The sequence below is a fragment of the Chrysochloris asiatica genome, unplaced genomic scaffold (assembly GCF_000296735.1).
Source record: "Chrysochloris asiatica unplaced genomic scaffold, ChrAsi1.0 scaffold00008, whole genome shotgun sequence".
Taxonomy (NCBI): Eukaryota; Metazoa; Chordata; class Mammalia; order Afrosoricida; family Chrysochloridae; genus Chrysochloris; species Chrysochloris asiatica.
In genome coordinates this window covers 20,188,579-20,211,198 of record NW_006408526.1, presented here as the reverse complement: position 1 = coordinate 20,211,198, position 22,620 = coordinate 20,188,579, and the positions used below count along the sequence as shown (strand labels likewise).

The window sequence follows — 22,620 nt, the reverse complement described above, 5'->3', positions numbered from 1 at the left end:
ACTCAAGGTCATATTTTGGCTCTCAGGGACTTGTTTTCATTTTTTTTTTCAGCTTCATCCTAAACTTGCATATGAGTAATTTAAGGTTTATTCCACAGTTGGTCCCTGGCTTTGTTTTGGCTGATGATATTGAGCTTCTTCATTGTCTCTTCCCACAGGTGAAGTCAGTTTGATTCCTCTGTATTCCATCTGATGGAGTTCGCATGTATAGTCATTGTTTATGTTGTTGAAAAAGGCACTTGAAATGAAGAAGTCACTGGTCTTGCAAAATTCTGTTATGCTATCTATTATGCTATCTCCACCATCACATCTATTACTAAGGCCATATTTCCCAATTCTTCCTCTTTGTTTCAAACTTTTGCATCCCAATCTCCAGTAATTATTAATGGATATTGATCGCATGTTTGATCAATTTCAGATTGAAGAAGTTGGTAGAACTCAATTTCTTCATCATTGGTTTTAGTGGCTGGTGCATAAATTTGAATAATAGAAGTATTCATTGGTCTACCTTGTAGGCATATCCTATCACAAAGAGGATTGTACTTCAGGATAGATCTTGAAGTTTTCTTTTTGATGTTAAATGTGACACCATTCCTCTTCAATTTGTCGTTCCCATCATAGTAAACCATGTGGTTGTCTGATTCAGAATGGCCAATGCCAGTCCATTTCAGTTCACTAATGCCTAGGTTATAGATATGGATGTTTGCAGCCCTGTTGCTGCTATAAGATAAGCATTAAACTGCTAAATGCAAAGTTGGCATTTCAAACCAACCAACCTCTCTGCAGGAGAAAAATGTGGCTTTCTGCTCCCGTAACGAGTGTCAGCCTCAGAAATCCTATGTAGGGTTGCTATGAATCGGAACCAACTCCATAAACAGTTCATACATGCACACGTTTATTCCAAACTGTGTTTGAACATGTCTCCTCCATCAATGGATGGCTGCAGACAGCTTCTCTCAGTAAGTAATACACTTGTGTTAGTCTTGTAAGGATGCTTTAAACAAAAATGTCCAATTAAATCCCTGGCTTCCGAGAGGATCTGCTGGACCAGTTAAGGCACAGATGTTAGCTGAGAAAGTTATGGAGACTCTTTTGGATTTGCAAAAGGTTAATCTTAATAATAGGAGTCCTGGTGTGGTGTTATGGGTTAATGCACTGGACTCCAAGGTCGGTTTGAACCACAAGGTCGGCAGCTCAAGGTCACCAGCCGCTCCTTGGAAATACTTTACAGGGTTGCTATTAGTCAGTACTAACTTGATGGCACTTAACAAGAACAATAGCAATCTTAATAGATTTTCTTGAAGGACACAGGGTAATCATGGGGCTTTATTATAAAATTTAAGGAAAATTGTGCCAAAGAATTGTTTCTACCAGGACAATGCACCTGCTGATTCTGTGAGGTTAGCGAGGGCCATTCTATGGGTATTTCTATAGGAAACCTTAACCCCATCTGCTTTACTGCCCTGATGTTTTGCCCCTTCCCCAAACTCAAAAGAATAATTAAAAGTAACATGATTTGAGTCCCTAACTGTCATTTTAACATGCTATAAATCAAAGAGTACAGAATTCTTTGTGGAATGATTGTTGTTGTTGTTAAGTGTTGTCATTCTGACTCATACTGTTATTGTTGGTAAGTACATAGTTACCCTGAATAGGGTTTCCAAGGAGCGGCCGGTGGGTTTGAACATCTGACCTTATTGTTAGTAGTCCAGTGCTTACCCTTCAGCTTCACACCAGGGCAGGGTGGTTATTGTTAGGGCAGGGTTGTTATTGTTGTTAAGAGCCATAACATCAGTTACGACTCATAGCAACCCTGTATAGGGTTTCCAAGGAGTGACTGGTGGGTTTGAACCACTGGCCTTGCAGTTCAAACCGACCTTACTGTCTAGTGCTTATCCTACAGCACCACACCAGGATTCCCAGGGAAGGGTGAGAGAGATGGAAACACCACCTTCAGAAGTATATAGACCTAAATGGAGGATATGTCGAGAAATAGTTTTGATATTTTTTTGTTGTTTAATAAAGGTTTCTGTGATATTTTAACAGTACTTTTTGACTTATCTTGTAAGCTTTTTTTTTTTTAACATCGCCAGCATAAACTTTTGGTGGACCTTTAATGTAAGAATATCATCAATAGAAAAGATCTAAGAAATTATGTAATCTAAATTTTCTGATTTCATAGATGAAGAAATGGAGACCCAGAGACATAACTAAATTGCCTTGGATTGCATATCCCATTAGTGATAGAGTAAGTGTCAGTAGGATCTCAAATAAAAACAACATTCTACCTATAGTGTGATTCCATTCTGTTGACTCTGAGACCAGCTAAACAACGTGGATTTACTCAACATTCGAACTCTTCATATATTTGACAATTTTATATCTCAGAAAATGCAATGAGATCACTCTGTATACAAATGATCCTAAATTGTGTTCCCCTGAAGAACTACTATTGTAAAAGCAGCCTTACAGAAGAAAATTTGTCCCCCTTCTGTGATGATCTATTCTCATGTTTTAACTGTGTGACATTGTAGAAAAAACATTGGACCGCAAGGTCAGTTTGAATCCCAAGGTCAGCTGTTCAAATCCCCGAGCCACTCCTCAGCAACCCTATACTGGGTAGCTATGAGTTGAAACCAACTCTCAAAGGCACTTAACAACAATACTCTCAGAAAGGAGTCCTATTATGGTGCTGTAGAATAAGCACTGGACTGCTCCACAAGGTTCTTTTGTTCCTTTGAAACCCTTTACAGGGTCTTTATGAGTCGGAACTGACTTGACAGCACTTAACAAGTCTCAGATTTCCTTATATCAGAAGGCTTTTTAATTATGGGATCCACAAATCCTTAAGGAACGCACGTCATGGGGCTTTTTGTACTCTTTGAAATTGTGTGCAAAATTTGGTTCTTAGCTTTTGTAAATTTCTCAAAGAACCAATACCTAAGATCAACCCTGATTCCTCATTCTATAGTTTAGTCCCACTTCTTTTTGTCCTATCTTCTTTGGAAGTCACTTCGTACATTTCATATTATAAGTAAAAGTATATGGGGATTACTACTGAGTCCATATGAAGAATTTCAGATCATTTCAGCTTTTCTCATAGGCACTTAATATTTTAATTTTTTTTTATGGCTGTCTTGAGCCCTTTTCAAAATCTTCACTAACCTAAAAGCCAAGGAGTTCCAGATTTAAGAAAATTATGTACCAATGAAGATGTAGTTTTAAACCTTGTATCTGCTGACAGTGGTATCAGAAGTGTGTGGGCAGCAGAAATAAGGCTGGCTAGGTAGGTCCTGGGATGTGCCCCCGCTAGGTATTTAGATCAACCCTCAAGGTCAAAGTAGGCAGAGGGTAAGGAGCCCAGGTAAAGCTTGAAGGCTTAGGCAGTTTCAGAATGTCAAGTTTCAAGTAGAAAATGTGTCTAGAATAAAGAAAAGCAGGATAGGAGTGTGATTATTAAGTACCAATGAGTCTGTTGTGATTCGTTGTTGTTGTTAAGTGCCATCGAGTTGGTTCCGACCTGTAGTGACCCTGTTTCAGAGGAGTAGCTGGTGAGCTTGAACCACCAACTTTGCAGTTCAAACCGACTTTGCAGTCCAACATATTAACCTACAGCTCCACACCAGTACTCAGTTCTGACTCATAGCAAGCCTATATAGGGGGTTTCTGAGGAGCAGCTCGTGAGTTTGAATTGCTGACCTTGCAGTTCAAACCGACCTTGTGGCCCGTGCTTATCCTAGAGTGCCACAAAAGGACTCCTCAAAACCAACCCTGAAGGTAAAACAGAAACCTGCAAAAATTGTGGATTATAGCTTAATGCATATGAACAAAGTGCCACTATTTTTTTTTTTTTTTATTAAATCAATGCACTCTTATGGCATTGAGACTTTTCATATGGGGAGGGGCTGGTGGACCATGTGACTCAGATACTTGTCTCCCAGGATTCCCTTCTCCTTGCTGTCTTTGTAGTCACACTAGCTTCAGGATGATTAGGTTCCTGCAGGTTATGGTTCTAAGAGGTGGAACTAATACAAATAGTGGGATGGGGCTTGCAAGCAAGCAATACTTTATCAAGGAGGTTATTGAAGGTACCGGAGTTTCAGGAGATAACAAATGAAAGCTGTGGGCTCTGTCACCAAAAGGGACACAGTTATGTCAAAAATCACATCTGCCCTGAAGCCAATTCATGGTTACTAAAAAAGATTGAAGTTGTCAAAGACTTCATTCTTCTTGGATCAACTATCAACACTCACGGAAGCAGCAGTTAAGAGATCAGGTGATGTACTGCGTTAGGCAAATCTGCTGCACAGGAATTTTTTTAAGTGTTGAAGAGCAAAGATGTCAGCTTGAGGACTAAGGTGCGCCTGACCCAAACCATGGTATTTTCAATAACCTCATATGGATGCAAAAGCTGGACAGTGAATAAGGAAGACTGTAGAAGAATTCCTTTAAATTATGGTGTTGGAGGAGAATATTGAAAGTGCCATGGGCTGCCAAAAGAACCAATAGATCTGTTTTGGAAGAAGTGCAGCCAGAGTGCTCCTTGGAAGCCAAGATGACCAAGATGAACAGTCGCTGGAGAAGGATATCATGTTTGGTAAGATGGAGAGTCAGAGAAAAAGAGGGAGACTCCACAACGAGATGGATTGGCCAGGTGGCAGCATCAATGGACTCAAGTGTGGCAACAGTTGTGAGATTGGCCCAGGATCGGACATTGTTTCATTCTGCTGTGCGTAAGGTCGCTATGAGTTGGTGCCGACTCGATGGCACCTAACAACAACAACAACAACAACAACAACAACATCTCCTGATTGCTATGTGTGTTTTATACACTATATTTCCTACCCACTTACATCCTGCCCTTTAGTAATGTTGTATGTAGTCATTTCATCCAGTCTCATCTGTGCTAAATGAGAGCCTGTCTCCCATTTGGGCATGTTGTTGCACTTGGGAGCCAGAGTACTGATGTGAGAGTAGCCACCTGGCGGCTAGGGTGGTGCTGGCTGTGGTTTGAGAGTGATCCCTGAGGATTGGTAAATTTTGATAATAAAAATTGGTCCAAAGTAGTTCAGCAACCAATCACTTGGCGATTCTCCCTCTGTGCCTATGTATGCCAGGATCTAGGTTTTTTCTTTACTTAAGAAACCATTTCTTTGCGAATCATGTCATGGGATAGTAAGGCCATCTTCTAACAAACAAAAACCCAGACCCCTTGTCATCAAATAAATTCTTAGCTAGTGGATTTGAACCAAAGACCTTATAGCTGGGGACTTAACCACTGTGCAACCAGGGTTCCTTTTAAGTCAGCTTGTGAATTTTATATGGGCAACACCTGGTCCCTGAGCATGAGTGGCCTAGGCCCTCAGACAGCTGGGAGAGGATATGAAGAATGAAGAATTAGCAGGGTGACCCAGCCTGAACTTCACTTGTGCCTGTTTGTGAATATTGTTAATTTTGGTCATCTATTTCTTGTGGCAGGTATCTAGAGGTGTTAAATATATGATTGATATAAGAGAGTAATTATGTAGATAATTCAAGTTGAGTAAAGCCTCATTTACTTCAAATTTCAGGTCATTGGAAACAGAATACCTATTATCCAGTTAGTCCTATCTTAATATGCCAGTTGAAAAATGGGGGGAAAGTCCTTTCCATTTTTTACTTTAAGTTACAGCTAAAATCTCTTCTGAAGATGCGATTTCCAAATACGTAAATATTTAAGTTTAAAATAAAATGTAAAGGCTGATTAAATGATTGTGTAAGAATCTGGTCTCTGTGCCTGTGTGTTCATTGTTTTTTGTCTTATCTTTAGTTGTTTCTCCTAATCCTGTCTTTCCTTGAAGGCTCAGCTTGGGGATAGTAGCACTACACTGATCATTTTTTGGAGTAGGCATGAGATAATCCATATCAGACCTATAGAACAAAGCTTGACACATAAAAACCAACATGTACGTTAGCTGTGATTGATGACAGTCTGGTCAACATTTTACATCTTACTCTGATCTAAAAATACTATCCATACCACGTTTTGACAGTTACCATCTTAAGCACAGGATGGTCAGCAATTCAGACCTGCACCAGTCACTGCATGGGGCAAAGACGAGACTCTGTTCCCATGAAAATTTACAGACTTAGAAATCCTATAGAGGGTTGTTGTTTAAAATGGTTCCGTGCTGTGGAGTAGGTACCAACTCATAGAGACCGAGGTGTAAATCTTTATGGGAGCATAAAGCCTCATCTTTTTCCCACGGAATGGCTGGAAGTTTCAAACTGCTGACCTTGAGATTAGCAGCCCTACTTGTAACCTGAGTCTGAATTGACTCAGTGGCAGTTGGTTGGTTGTTTTTGTTTTGTTTGTTTGTTTCCATCTTATTTTAGTTGTCATAAATTGTGGTGTGGTGGCTTTGTAAGATAAGCATTGGACAGCGAACCACAGGATCGGCAGTTGGAGTCCATCAGCCGCTCCTTGGGAGAAAGATGAGGCTTTCTGCTCCCTCCAATATTTTCAGCCTTGAAAACCCTATGAAGGGTCCCTATGAGTCAGAACCGACTCAATGACACCTAACACCAACAAAAGGCAATAAAACTTGTTTAATTAGATTGAAAATCAGCATTTGTTTGCTTTACAAGCCATATGGTCTTCACTTAGATTTTTGTTTTAACAGAAAATGAAAACATTATCAGAAAGAAGGCGGAGTGCCCCATCCCTGATCCTGGACAAAGCCCTGCAAAAACGGCCTAGTACCAAGTAAGTGAAAAGCTTTGGATTACACTTGACGTGTGCTTGGGATTTTAGAGCCAGTGGAGTACTGTATTTATATTTTTCAAATTCTAACTGTGTATAAGTTAAATACCTGAGTTTCCTTTCAGAATTTTATGCATATAGTTGACCATTGAGCAATGCCAGGGTTAGGGGTGCTGACCCCCCTGCATGACCAAAAATCTTCGTGTAGCTTTTGACTCCCCCCAAAAATTTAATTACTCTTAGTTGACCAGAATCCCTACTGACAGTGTAAACAGTCAATTAACATGTATTTTGTATGCCATGTGTATTTTATACTGCACCCACATAAAAGCTGCATTTTCAGTATAAGTGGAGGGGAAAAAACATTTTACAAAAGGTGCGAGGTTTTCGTGCCTGCTGGCGTAGTTGCAGCAACAACTTCATGAATGTCCTTTTCCTTCTTTCTTTTTTTTTTTTTTTTTTACAATCACCCATACACTGGGGTCGCTGGAGTCATTTATTTTGAGGGGTAGTGGACAGCCCCAGCTTCAGACCTCAGTCTATGGTACATATCAAGCAATTCAGCTTTTCTTGTCTTGTCATGACTTTTCTCTGCTTCTCAGGAGCACTGCCAGCATTACTAGCGGCACTTTGTATGAGAACCATGGTGTTAGTCAGGGTCTACAGTTTTGCACTTAAATACGATGAAAAATATGTGAGGACTGGGAGAGATCACTTTTTACCGTGTTATCCAATTTACAGGAGAGACAAACTGCTTACAGAGATAATTAGCGTTATGTGGTGTTTATTAAAAATCACTTACACCAGGTGTAAGTGGAACCACGCAGTTCAAACCTGAATTGTTCAAGGATCAATTGTATCTACAATGAAGGGCTATTCTTAACTCTAATAGGAATGGTAGCCATGGGGATACATGTGTCACATTCGGGAAATTGCTAACATACTTACTAGACTTACTGGGAAATGCCATTTATGATTGTTGTGGACAAGCAGGCCAGTGTAATGATCTACAACCATGCCCCTCTCCACCATGATTTCCTGCCACTGCTGCAGCAATTGGTGCTGGCATTAGAGCCACTTCCCCAAGTTACTACCTCTGTAGTAGCTAACAGTGTTAGATTTTGTGTTAAAATAGTCACAGGAAAAAATATTGAAGTTAAAGTTGTTTATGTTTTCCCCTTCAGTTTATTCCTCATGAGTTTCTCTAGGCCAGTAATAAGAGGGCATAGTGCTGGGGAATAGGACCTTCACCTATCTTATGGAAATAATGCTTTTATTTTACTCTGAAATGGGTCCCAAGTATTGCATTTGTTGTTGTTGTTGTTATGTGCCGTGGAGTCGGTTCCGACTCATAGTGACCCTGTACAGGGTTTCTGAGTTTTTAAAAAATTGTCCATAATTGATTCTGATGCAATATTGGTGAACTTCCATGGCAAGTTTACACAGGAATCTTTTTGTACTTTATTTGCCTTATGAATTCTGAAGCAGATTTTTTAAGAAATAGAGTATAGAATTGGCTTTTTAAATGAACAAAAATGGTACATAGTTATCAATAAAGCAAATGATATGGACACATGTCAAATAAAGCTTAATGTCCAGACTCTATTCTCAAATGTAAGATTTCAGTGGCTGATTTTTAAGAAGTAGATCACCAGTACTGCCATTAATATCTGTATGTCCTTGGGTAAAATGTTAAAACAGGAATAATAATAGTAATATTTATGAGGGTTGTGAGGAAGACTAAATGAATCTTGTGTATAAATAAACTGAAGAACTTTAAAATACAAGGATAGATAGATTGATAGAAAGATGCTTAGATATGTTGCTGCTGTTGTTAAACACTGTCAAGTTAGTTCTGAGTCATAGAGTATAGGGTTTCTAAGAAGCAGCTTGTAGGTTTGAACTGTTAGCCTTGTGGTTAGCAGTGTATTGCTTAGCCTGTAATACCACACCAAGGAAAATATGCAGATATAGATTATTATATTTTTTTAAGTTTTTATTATGAATTGAGTGAAAATTTACAGGGCAGATCATTAATTTTACATTCAACAAATTAGACACCTTGTTTCATTACAATGATTATAATCCCCTCCACATGCCATCAGATAACAGTATTTCTCTCTACTCACTCCAGCTCTTTTTAAATAACAACACTTAGGCATATATAATAATTTACACCTCCAAAGGGCACATTCTGAAAGTCTGCCTCCTGGCCACCAGCTCTTAGTCCCTGTCTTCCCATGAATCTAGAGTCCTCAGTTGCTCCCTCTCTCCATGTCCTCATCTCTACCTCCATCTCTGGTATTGCTGCTTCTCTTGACAAGGTCTCGCATTCCACTTGTGCTCTTCTTCCTTGATGGCCCTAGGGTCCTTTGTTTCTGGACTATAAGATTAACTACTCCCTGTTTTTCTTACAAAACTTCTATCTTTACAATTGTGACAGTTGCAATTAGTCATGATAACAATTACTCACTATTGAATCATAAGAATCTTAGCCCCATCTCTTTTAACCAGACCTATCTAGACAAGATGAAAACTATTCAGTGGGAACTCAGACTATTATTATTACTAATAGTACTAGCAGTAGTAACAACAGAAATAAACATTAATGTGGTAGAGAGACTTCTATAACAGATGGGAGATTAAAAAAAAAAAGATGAACGAGGCAGCGTTGGAGAGCAAACCAGAGTCTAATATTAAATTAATTTTTGCAAGGCAATTGTATTTCTAGATCTGGCCTGAGACAAGCCTGGGACAGAACATTTAGATTTATTCTTGGTAAGCTCTGACAACTTTTGAGGTTTCCGTAGGCAGAGTTGCTTAGTACGCTCTGAAAAATGAGGGCCATGGAGGACTGACTTCATTTTCTCAGTCACGTGAACTGAAGAGGCTCTAGGAGGTTCATGTCTGGCTAGAGCTGTGAATTATGATAAGGTGTTTATCGATTTAGCAGTTTGGGATGAGAACGATAGGGAAGGGGATCACCAAACTGAAGGCATTGGAGAATAGGGAAACAAGTCACTTACACTTTTTGTGTGGTCAGTTCACTCCTGTTGTGTGTGATGCACACATATCCTAATATTATCCCACTTGGGCTACCCACACCACCCGCACCTCCCCATCACGTATCTGTAAGTTCCTTATCACTCCATTTTCTTTCTTGTCCATTAGTGTTAGCATCAACAAACATATTAGTCTGAAATAGGTGATAACTGGAATTCTGGAGTGGCACTGTAGGATAAGCACCGGGCTGCTAACCACTTGGTTGACAATACAAACCCACCAGCCACTTCTAGGAAACCCTATACAGGGTTGCTACGAGTCAGAACCGACTCAATAACACTTAACAACAACAACAGCAGGTGATAACTTGTTCTTTTCGATGAGAGAGGTACACATGTACTCTGGAGTGGCTTCCTAAGGACCGGGTAAAATGTACTCTCATAACAGGATGCCACACCACCTCTGCTGTCATAGCTTGGTGTACACCTTCCAGATATGGTAAAGGGAATGAACTGATGGCCCCTCACAAAAGCTTCTCATAGCCAAGACTCTAACATGGTTGTGGTAACAGTTGGATGCAATTTAAAGGAAAAGTTCATTTAAAAGGGAAGTTACTACAGTACTCTTGGAACCCCGTAAATTTCTTGTGCTTTTTATATAGTTTCTTGGTTTACATAAACTTTTGAATTTTAGTGGTATTTTTTTCATCTTTAAGACCTTCCCAAATTACAATAAATGACACTGACATGTTATCTTAGAAAAAACCTGTGCCAAGCCCAATTCCTTGTGCTATCTTGCATGCCAGTTGGCGCACGTAAGGCCTCTGCCTACTGTTTTGCACAGTGTGTTCTGAGGTTTTAATTGAGAGATCCTTGGAGGTGCCAAGGTATGTGATGAGAAGAACACCAAAGTAGAAATGGAATACCTAAAGATTGCCAGCAGCCTACTTGGTCCCTTTTTTTCCCTTGCAAAGAGCATTATTCCTAAGTTGTAAAAATTCAGATGTAAAAAAGAAGAAACCATAATTGCTTTATAAGGTGGCAAAGTTGGCATATTTTGACCAACATGGTTTTATTAGGTAAAAGACTTCTCAGGCCCACATATCAATGTATTCTTCTCAAAGTGCTTTTCATGTTTGTTTAAACAACAATCGAATGCATCTGTTCCTGGTGGAGTGTGCTGTTTGCTTGCGGTAAAATTCTGAGAGGAAATCTCTAGGAGATTGTAGTAAGTCTCCCCACGTTTGATTGGGCTTCGACAGGGTCAAATTAATTTATTTTTGCACTTGCAGATAGCACATCCATTTAATTTCCTCATTCCAGCTACACCCTAATTTGCTAATTGCAGTTATGATTCAATTTTTATCTTTCATTTTGGCACAAGGAGAGCACTACCTCATTAGTGGACGTTTTAACCCTTCCTCATCCCTGCATGCATGAGGTGCCCCAGACTGCCTTGAACTAGAGACTCCCTTCCCTCCCTTCCACCGCTTTAAGCCTAGTGCACCTCAGAACTTTGGCAGTTCATGGTCAACTTTCCTTCATAAACCTGAAAAAAGCAGTTATGAAGAAAACCCCACACCAACCCTGCTACTGTTGAGTCAATTCTGACTTATAGCAATCCTATAGGAGAGGGTGGAACTGCCCAATAGGAGTCCCAAGGGATTGCCACATCTCTCTTCCTCGGAGTAGCTGATGGTTTCAAATCATCGACCTTTCAGTTAACAATCAAGTGTTTTAACCATTGTACCACCAGGGGTCCTTGACATGAAGGAAACAGAAGAATGGTTGTTGTTATTATTCCTGAGACACTTTATACTGTTGGGGTTAAGAAAGTGGGAACTATGGAGCCGTCCTTCCTGACTGTCAACTCTGGCCCTGCTTCTGACCAGTTGTGAGAATCTAGGCAATTTACTTAATTTCTGCAGGTCTCACTTTCCTCATCTGTAAATTGGGATAACCTTTCAGAGGGTATTAAAAGTTTTAGTGTTTCTGGTGCAATGTATTATTATTAAGCATTTTGTTAAATAAAAAATTTAACATGTAAATCCTCGGGGTCCCCTATGTCTAATTTTGAGGTCTAATTTTCTGAGTGTTCCATATTTAGATCTTGTCTTCCCAACCAATCTGCTTTTTGAGTGAAGGAACTGTCTTTTCTAACTGTTGAAAATCTACATGTTCAGTGCTAGGTATAAAACAGATACCCTGTAAATGTCAGCTGAACTGAGTGAGAGTACCTTTTTCCCCTAGCTAAGGTCAGTTCTCATTGGGAGTAAGAATCCACTGCTACCTGAGAAAGTAGCACAGGCAGTGTCAAATAGAAATGTCACATCTGTGTGACTAGCTGTTTAGTGTATGTCAATTGAGTGCTCGCATGTTTGACATGTCATCTGTTAGTAATTGAATTGTGTCCCCAAAAGTATGTATTGAAATTTGAACTCCTATTCATGTGGATGTAAACCCTATTGGGAGTAGGGTTTTCTTTGTTATGTTAGTGAGGCCTTAACAGTGTTGTTGTGAAGTGCTGTCCACTTGGTTCTGACCGACAGCTACCCTGTATAGGGTTTCCTAGGAGCAGCTGGTGAGCTTGAACCGTCAACCTTGCAGTTCAAACAGCTTTGTGTCTGGCACATTAACTCATAGTGCAGAATGTGTTTTAAACCAATCACTTTTGAGATATAAACGGAGCAGCTTAGGGCGCAAGCAAACACAGGTGGGAAAAGTAGATACCAGGGCACATGAAAATCATCCAGAAACTGAAGAACAGAACCTGAAAAGAAACAAGGCTCTTCCCCCAGAGCCAATGGGGACAGAAAGCCTTCTTTTGAATATGGTGCTTTGAATTCAGCTTTCTAGCTTCTACCTACACTGTGAGAAAATAAATTCCTGTTTGTTAAAGCTACCCACTTGTGGTATTTCTGTTATAGGAGCACTAGATAATGAAGACATCATCCTCTGTATTGTGAGTCACTTCCATTTGTCCTCTGACTGACTATCTCCTGGTGTAATTAGAAAATCCAGAGAATGGATTCTATGTCCTGCTCCATCACTGTCTAATTTGACCCTGGTAGCATCAGCTGCCCTTGCTTTGACTGGAACTTTTTCCTCATCTGTAAATATTGGGCTAGGGTGGAGTGAACTAGGTTCTCTACTTCCTGCCTCCCCCAGCCCAACACTACAATTTTGTACGTTTTATGATAACAGTAACTTTGTCCTCACAAGAATGGAAAAGAGTATGAATGGTCCTTGGAAACCCTCTTGCAAAGAATGCTCCCAAAGAATGAGGCAGGCATTAAATAAGACTAGGACTTGCTCACAGTCTAACGGGAGAAAAAAATGTCAAAAATAAATTATATTAATAGAATATGCGTGCTGCAGTTTAGAAACAGGAGAACAGAAACACAGCTTTAGGGCTTGAGCGAAGGCTTCTTAGAACTACACTGCCTATGCTGGGTTTTGGTAGTTGAGTAGGGATTCGTAACCAGAGGGAACAGACTACATAAATATCTAGGAATAAGAGTTTAAATTATAGCTCAAAAATTGAAGAAAGGAGTGACAAAAGCTGAGGACTTTAGATTTCTGGACGTGGGAAATCATCAGAGAATGTTAGAATTAGAGATGTGATTTAATGTGTGCTGCAAGGTAATGCACTGGACCGCAGGATCGGTTTCAACCGCAAGGTGTCTCCTTGGAAACACTATACAGGTACATTATGTGTCAGAACTGGCTCAGTGCCAATTAACAACAACAACAAAACTTAGAATTGATTGGAAATGAGATAGGCAGCTCAGGTAGGGAGCCTATTTATAAGACATAAAATAAAACCTTTTAGAGATATTTATAAGGGAAAATCGGTAAGATTTGAAGTGACATTTCTAGCTGGATACATGGTGATGACAACAGGTTAGCTAATCAAGAAAATGGTCTGGTTTTGTTAGGAGACTAAACAAATGGTTGTGATCATGAATTTTGAGGTGAAGAACAAAGGGAATGGCAATACCAGTAACATCTGTAATTTAAATTGACTGCTTACTGTGTCCCAGTTTCTAGCGTAAGCGTTTTATGTTGACTTCCCACTTTACAAAGAAGTATATTTCAATCTCAGAGCTTTAAAGTAACTTACCTTAAGATCTCACAATTAATAATAGAGTTAAATAATGGAGTTGGAAATGAAATTTACTTCACTCGGACTCAAATTTGTGATTTTAACCAATGAAATGAATTCAAACTTAAGAATTTCCTAACTTATAAGACCAAGACTATTCCTTAGAAGCTAGATTTAAGAAACCTCATCATTTCTATGGGGCTCTGGTGTGGTGTTGTATGATAAGCACTAGACTGCTTACCTCAGGGTCAGTGGCTCAAACCACCATGAGCTCCTATATAGGGTTACTATGAGTTGGAACCGACTTGACGGCACTTCACAGGAACAACATCATTTCTATTGTAGTAAACTCGCTGTCGTCATTAGGTTCTGTCAGTTATGGATCCATGGGGACATGTCAGAACTCAACTTTAAATGAAACTGACAGAATGGTTCTGAAATGAGTCCGCCTCTTAGAACCATTGACGTTTACCTCCAACTCACAGAGGCTACCCACCCACTGCCCTCAAGTTAACTCTGATTCATCTTGACCCTACAGGAGAGAGTAGAACTGCCCCCATAGGGTTTCCGAGACTGTAAATCTTTACCGGATCAGACAGCCTCATGTTTCTCCTATGGAACGGCTGCTGGGTTTGAACCTTGTGACCTTCTCCAACACTTGTATCACTGTGCCACCAGGCTTCTTACAGAAGCTATAAATCCCTATTCATTATAATTCCTTATTAAGCTTGTACCTTTTCTAGTATAAAGCAGTAATTTAAGCTATTACATAGCTTATTTAGTATTATTTGTTTTGATTATTATCTTTGGCTCTAAATTTTAATGATAATATCTAAGTGGTCTTATGGTATCTGATTTTTTATTTTTCTTTATGAGTTGATACCAAGTCGTATTTTACATGTATTACTTGTATGTTTGGAAAATATGTTGCTTGTTAAGTAAATCATCAATACCTTTCATAATAATTTGTCCTTTCCTAAAGTTCTGTCACTTGCTAAAAAAAAAAAAAGCTGTGCAAAATGCTCCTCAATTTAATTGTGAACTTGTTGATTTCTTTTTATTCCTTTAGTTTCTTGCTTTTGTATATATTTAAAAACTATATTGTTAGATCCATAAAATTTGCAATAGTTATTTCTTCTTGGTTTATTGTACTTTCTGTCAAATAGGAAGATCCTTCTTCTTTTGTGTCTGTCTGCTTTAGCTTACCAGAAAGTTTTTGAGATTCATCCATGTTGCAAATATCAGTAACTTGCTCCTTTTTATTGCCAAGTCGTAGTCCATTGCATGGATATACTACAATTCATTTATTCATTAACATATTCACAGACATCTCAGTTGTTTGCAATTTGGGATTATTAGGAGAAATGCTGCTACGAACGTTTGTTTACAAGGCTTTATGAGGACATATGTTTTCACTCGGTTGGATAAATACCTAAGAGCTGAATTACCAGTCATATGGTGTTACTTTCTTATATGGACTATAGGATAAGCACTGCACTGTGAACCACAAGGTCAGCAGTTCATACCCACCAGTTGCTCCTCGGAAACCCTATACAGGGCTGCTATGAGTCAGAGTTGACTCATGGTAGTTAACAACAACAACATGGTAATTGTTTAAAAGACACAGCTGGACTGCCTTTAGAGTGCTGGTTGCATTTGCATACCCACAAGCATTGTTCCAGTTGTTCCATAGCCTCACCAAAAATTAAAGACCTTTTTCACATTTTAAAAATGATAGCTCATTGCATTTTCCTAACTACCATGATGTTGTCATCATTTTTATGTAATGACTTCAGCTTCAGATCTTTTGTCCATATTTTTATTTGTAAACCTTAGTAGCTGTTAAGAGTTCTTTCTATATTATGTATACAGGTCCTTATAAACTGTGAATATTCTCTTAATTCTCTGTCTTGCCTTTTTATTTCATGCTAAGTGCTTTTGAGGAACAGGAATGTCTAATTATGATGAAGTCTAATTTATCACATATATATTTCTTATGCATTTGTGTTCTAAGAAATATTTGAATGCCCAAAAGTATCAAAGATACTGTCTTATATTTTTTCTTCCATAAACACTGTAGTTTAGTTTTTGCAAGTTTAGGTCCATGATATATTTTAATTCTGTGTGCGCTACACTCCTGATATGGCATTGAATGATAAGCACTGGACTGCTAGCCACAAGATTGACAGTTCAAACCCACCAACTGCTCTTTAGAAACCCTATATAGTGTCTCTATAAGTCAGAACTGACTTGACGGCACTTAACAACAAGGTAAAGGTGGTGGTGGTTATGTGCCATGGAATCGGTTCAACTCATAGTGAACCCTGCATAGGGTGTCCGAGGCTGTAAATTTCACAGAAGCAGAAAGCCTCATCTTTCTCCCATGGAACAGCTGGTAGTTTCGAACTGCTGACCTTGAGGTTAGCAGCCTGACTCATAACCACCATGCTACCAGAGGTAAGGGTAGAGGTGTATTAATTTTTCCTTGTTCTTGTTGTTGTTGTGTGCCGTGGAGTTGGTTCCAACTCATAGCGACCCTGTACAGGGTTTCCGAGGCTGTAAATCTTTACAGGAGCAGAAAGCCTCATCTTTATCCCACGGAACAGCTGGTAGTTTCGAACTGCTTACCTTGCGGTTAGCAGCCCGATTTGTAACCACTAAGGTACCAGAGCTCTTTTAACCGTACCTAATTTTTGCAACACACAATTAATAGGATAAGCACTTGACTGCTAACCACAAGGTTGGCAGTTCAAACCCTCTAGCTATTCGTCAATATTAAGTGCCACTGAGTCAATTCTGACTCATAGGAACCTATATCAGTGTTCTTCCAAAAAGAACCAACAGATCTGTGTTGGAAGAAGTGCAGCCAGCGTGCTCCTTGGAGCCCAGGATGGCCAAGCTTCATATCTCATACTTTGGACATATTGTCAGGAAGGACAATTCGCTGGAGAAGGATATCATGTTTGGAAAGGTCAGAGAAAAAGAGGAAGACCCCCATGAGAATGGGTTGGCAAAGTGGCAGCACCAAAGAGGAAGACCCCTAGTGAGAATGGATTGGCAAATTGGCAGCATCAGTGGACTCAATTGTGGCAACAATAGTGAGGTTGGCCCAGGATTGGGCAGTGTTTCGTTCTGCTGTGCTTAAGGTCACTATGAGTCTGTACCGACTTGATGGCACCTAACAACAACAAAATAAGTCAGAATTGACTCAATGGCCCATAACAACAAAACATATGTTAGCATACAAGAGAGCTTCAAAAAGTTCATGGGAAACTTCCATTATTTTTTAGTTTTATTTTTCTATGAATTTTTGAAGCTCCCTTATACAAGCCCCCTTGTATCTGTGGCTATAATCCCATTTGAAACTAGAATTCTTTATCATGCTAATGAGGCCATATTGGTATAGGGTATTGTACGCCAGTCGTGTTTAAAATATAAAACAGAAGCAAGAAAGCACAGGTGTATTAAGCAGATGCCATGCCACATGAAGATCTCTAAGTAACTGAAGAAAGAAGTTGCACAGAGAAAAGAACCAGAACCGACAGAGAGAAGGCTTTCCCCTTGAGCCAGCACCCTGAAGTTTGAACAAACCTAGAATGTTGTGGCCAGCCTCCAAGATGAACCACAGTGATCCCCACACACTCTTATATGTTCCCCTCCCTACACTGTACCGGTGCTAGTCCTGTGGCCAAGCAAATATAAATAAATGATAGTATGTCACTTCCAAAATTAGGCTATAAAAGACATTGTAGCTTCCATCTTGGTCAGTATATATATTTGTGTGTGTGTGTTTCTGTCTCTTGGATTATTAGCTACCATGTTGTTAGCAAACCTGTGGAGAGACCTTCTTGGCCTAAAACGGCCTCCTGCCAACAGCCATGTGATAGAGTATCCTTTGAAGTAGATCCTCCAGCTCAGTGAAGCTTGCAGAAGACTACCGTTTCAGCTAGCATCTTGACTGCAACTTCATGAGAGACCCTGAGTCAGACCCACCTGGTTAAACTGTTTCTCACCCTCAGAAACTATGAAATCATAAATGTGTATTGTTTCAAGCCATTAAGTTTGGGGAATTTGCTACAGAGGTAGGGATTGCTAATGCATTGGCTAGATGGATTTGCTTGTTCTTCTGGCAGTCCATGTTACTTTTAATATCCTTCTCCATAGGAACCGTAATATCTGAGGGAAGAAGGGAATTATACTCACGCCTCAGAAAGACAATTGTTTCCTGAAGCAAAGGGCCCTCCTCTATCTAGGCTCCTTTGGATTCCTAGACAAGTCCCATATGTCCAGTGCTGCAGGCGCTATGCAGTGCTGCTCTGTGATGGGGAACCTTTGCTACCTGAGTAACAGCCATCGTGTGTTAAGCACAGATGTGTTCCACGTGCTTTGCTAAGTGCCTTGTTTGGATTGTTTTATTCAATCCTCACAGCAACTTTAGAGGTCAACATTAATACTTCCATTTGACAGATGGTCAAAATACAATGTAAAGGTCATACATAACCTGTTCAAAGTTACACACTCTTGAAGTGGAAGAGAGTGTTTCAAACTCGGGTCTCTCTGACTCTAAAATACATACCCTTAGTTCCTATCTCTTAGCGCTTCCTCCCCACACCTTCAGCCCCAGACACTTCAATGTTTTCTTCTTGTTGTTTTGGGTTTTTTCTTGCCTTGAACAGTTTCTTAAACCTCAAGAGATCACCTTTCCCATCCTAGCAATGAGTAAAGGTCAAATATTCTTCAGAATTATAACTTTTCTGGAACTCATTAGTGTACTAAGTTCGCAAGGCAACCAAGTGAACTAAATTCCAAAGAGTGACAAGTCCCAATGAGGAAAGATAGCAGGACACACAAGATGTCTCTCATTTGGAAGAACAAGGGAGGAGGAAGTGGCTGCCATCAAAGTGGGTAAGAAGAAATCTGTAAAAATATTAGTGGGCCTCTCAAAGGCCTAATGAGGGCTAGAGTATCCGTTTAAAGTAAATTGGAGCGGCAGACACAAAGACATTTAGTTGCTCGCTGGCTTTTTTTCCATGGACCTCCACTGGTTTTCTCATGAAAATCTAACATGAGTCAAGGGGCAGAGAGCTGCCCTCATTGAGAGGAGACAGGTATGAAACACTTCCTCCTCAGATGTTCTTTCATACTAATCATAAACCTTAAACTATTACGGGAGGAAAGGCAAACTCTCTCACCAGTAAGGCCCAGGTGAATGAAGTTCCATTACTTCTCTGGGAGGGGTGAAAGCAAAACTTGGCTGCCTCTACGAGACCGCTAAGGAACTATCTCCCTCACTCACAGAACTCAGACCGAAGAAGAATTGATGCATTTGAGTTCCTGCGTTCGAGATGAATATTAAGAGTACCATGGACTGCCAAAAGAACCAACGTATCTGTGTTGGAAGAAGTACAGCCAAAATGCTCCTCAGAAGCCAGGATGGCAAGATTTTATCTGCCATTTGTTGTTGTTGTTGTTAGGTGCCATCAAGTCGGTACCAACTTATAGTGACCCTATGCACACCAGAAAGGAGCTCTGGTAGCATAGTGGTTACGAATCGGGCTGCGAACCTTAAGGTCAGTGGTTCGAAACTACCAGCTGCTCCGCGGAAGAAAGATGAGGCTTTCTACTCCCGTAAAGATTTACACCCTCGGAAACCCTGTACAGGGTCGCTATGGGTCGGAAATGACTCAAGGGCACTTAACAACAACAACAACAACAACATGCACAACAGAACAAAACACTGCCCGGTCCTGCACCAGCCTCACAATCGTTGCTACCTTTGAGCCCATTTCTGCTGCCACTGTGCCAATCCATCTCATTAGGGATCTTCCTCTTTTTCTCTGACTCTTCACTTTACCAAACATGAGATCCTTATCCAGGGACTGGTCCCTCCTGGCAATATGTCTGAAATCTGAGAGACAAAATCCTGGCTTCCAAGGAGCATTCTGGCTGTATTTCTTTTCTTTCAACACAGATTTGTTTGTTCTTTTGGCAGTCCATGGTACTTTTAATATTCGCCTCCAACTGCGTAACGCAAATGCATCAGTTCTTCTACGGTCTTCCTTATTCACTGTCCAGCTTTTGCATGCATATGAGGTTATTGAAAACAACATGACTTGGGCCAGGTGCAGTCCTCAGACTGACATCTTTGCTCTTCAACACTTTAAAGAGGTCTTGTGCAGTAAATTTATTTAATACAATATATCATTTGATTTTTTGACTGCTGCTTCCATGACTGTTGATGGTTGATCCTAGCAAAATGAAGTCTTTGACAACTTCAATCTTTTCTCCATTTATATGGATGCCGTTTACTGATCCATTGGTGAGGATTTTTTTCTTTCCATTGAGGTGCAACCCATACTGGAGGCTTTGGGCTTCATCAGTACATATTTTAAATCCTCTTTGCTTTCAGCAAACAAGGTTGTATCATCTGCATATTGCAGGTTGTTAGTGAGTTTTCCTCCAATCCTGATGCTGCGTTTTTCTTCACATAATCCAACTTCTCAAATTATTTGCTCAGCATACAGATTGAATAAGTATTGTGAAAGAACACAACCCTGGCACACACCTTTGCTAATTTTAAACCATTCAGTGGTCCCTTGTTCTATTAGAACAGTTGCTTCTTAGTCTATGTACAGGTTTCTCATGAGCACAATTAAGTGTTCTGAAATACTCATTCTCTGCAATGTTGTCCACAGCTGGTATTGATCCACACAGTTGAAAGCCTTTGTGTCATAAGCACAGGTAGATAAAGCACAGGTAAACATCTTTCTGGTATTCTGTGCTTTCAGCCAAGTTCCATCTGACATCAGCAGTGATATCCCTCATTCCATGTCCTCGTCTGAAACCAGCTTGAACCTCTGGCAGTTTTCTCTCAATATACATTTGCAGCCATTTTTTGATTATCTTTAGAAAAAAATTGCTGTGTGAGATACTAATGATATTGTTCGATGATTTCTGCATTCCATTGGGTCACCTTTCTTTGGAATGGGCACAAATATGGATATATCTTCCAGTCAGTTGGCCAGGTAGCTGTTTTCCAAATTTTGTGTCATAAATGAGTGAGTACCTCCAGTGCCCCATCAGTTTGTTGAAAGATTTCAATTTGCATTCCATCAATTGCTAGAGCCTTGTTCTTTGCCAGTGACTTCAGTGTACCTTGGACTTCTTCCTTCAGTATCATTGGCTCTTGATCCTAAGCTACGTCTTTAAATGGTTGAACATTGACCATTTATTTTCAGTACAGTGACTCTGTAGTGCTTCCATCTTGTTTTGATGCTTTCTGCATCATTCACTATTTTTCCCATGTTGTTGTTGTTAAGTGCCATCAAGTCAGTTCTGACCCATACCAATCCTTTATAGTGTTTTCAAAGAGTGGCTGGTGAGCGTGAACCACTGACCTTGAAGTCTAAACTGACCTTGCAGTCCAGCGCATTAACCCACAATGCCACACCAGGACTAGAATCCTTCAATATTGTGGGTAGGTTTTAATCTTTCAATTATTGTAGGTCAAGGCTTGAACTTTTTTTCTTTGCTTCCCTCAGCTTGAGAAATGCTGAGCATGGTCTTCCCTTCTCTCATATGTCGGACTTTTCATCAGGAGAAACTAGTCCCTTGAGAAGGACATCATGCTAGGTAAAGCGGAGGGTCACTGAAAAAGTAAAAAACCCCAATGAGATGGATTGACACAGTGGCATTGGGCTCAAACGTAACAATTTTGAAGACGGCGCAGGATGAGGCAGTGTTTCATTTGTTGTGCATAGGATCGCTGTGATTTGAAACTGATTCTCAGACACCTACCAATTAACAACAAAAAATAAACTTTAAGGGGAAAAAAGTCAAATGGAAGAGTGAGAGATAAACATGATATCAAATATGAATAATTCTTTCAAAAGAAAGACTGTACACAACTGAAGAAAGAGAAAACTTAAATTTAGTCAGTAGAAACACAGGGGGAAAACAGTGAAGTACTCAGGAGCTATGGAATAATACCAGTGTAACCACCATGTAACTAGAGACCCAAAGGGAGAAGAAAGAGAAAAATGAGGCAGCAAAAACAACTTGAAGATCAAATGAATGGCTAAGAATTTTGCAAAATTAGAAAGGCGTCAGAGTAGCTCAAGCTGGTTAAATAAAGCCGAGGTGGGGAAGACGGCAGGAACGCTCAACTGTCTCTTGCCCTTTGACTCCCATAGTCCAATTGGGAATCTCGCCCTAATTATCACTGTGCCTACTCACTGGCCTAAATGTAGGCACCGGAATCATCACCACCAAGACAGGCTAGATGGGACGACCGGGGGCTGATTTCCCCAGTGTTGATGGGAAATGTTACTCCTGTTCACTTGTGGGGAAAGAAAGCCTCTTTGGTGACTTCCATAATAACTTATTAATTAGCATATTAAAGACTTTGGAAAACAGAAACTTCTTCAACCTGGTATTTCACAGATTGAAGATATTATCTGTCTTCATAGACTGAACTCTAAAAGGGGTAGGAATTTTGAGTCTCATTCATCTCCTAGAAAAGTGCCTGCAATTGTTAACATACTCAACAAATATTCAAGTGTCAGCTGTGTACCCCGCAACCTTTCTAGACATTGAGTGGAAGGTCTCTGCTTTCATGGAGTTTGCTTTCTAGGGGGAAGGGCAAAGAGTGAGACCAATAACACAATCATACCAATTAGAATACTAGAAAGAGATGTCTACTATAGAGAAAATTAAAGTGTAATTAATTAGAGGGTGAGGAGGTAGGATAGTCGGTGAAAGCCTCCTTGAGA

At 40.0% G+C, this 22,620-nt stretch overlaps 1 protein-coding gene across 1 annotated transcript in view; it reads left to right on the top strand.

Moving 5' to 3' along the window:
* ARHGAP20 (Rho GTPase activating protein 20) overlaps nt 1-22,620 on the top strand; it is a 145,478-nt gene that overhangs the window by 25,979 nt on the left and 96,879 nt on the right. Inside the window, exon 2 of the mRNA XM_006833810.1 lies at nt 6,663-6,745. Within this exon, the coding sequence (XP_006833873.1) occupies nt 6,663-6,745 (83 nt within the window). The remainder of the gene's footprint in view (nt 1-6,662; nt 6,746-22,620) is intronic.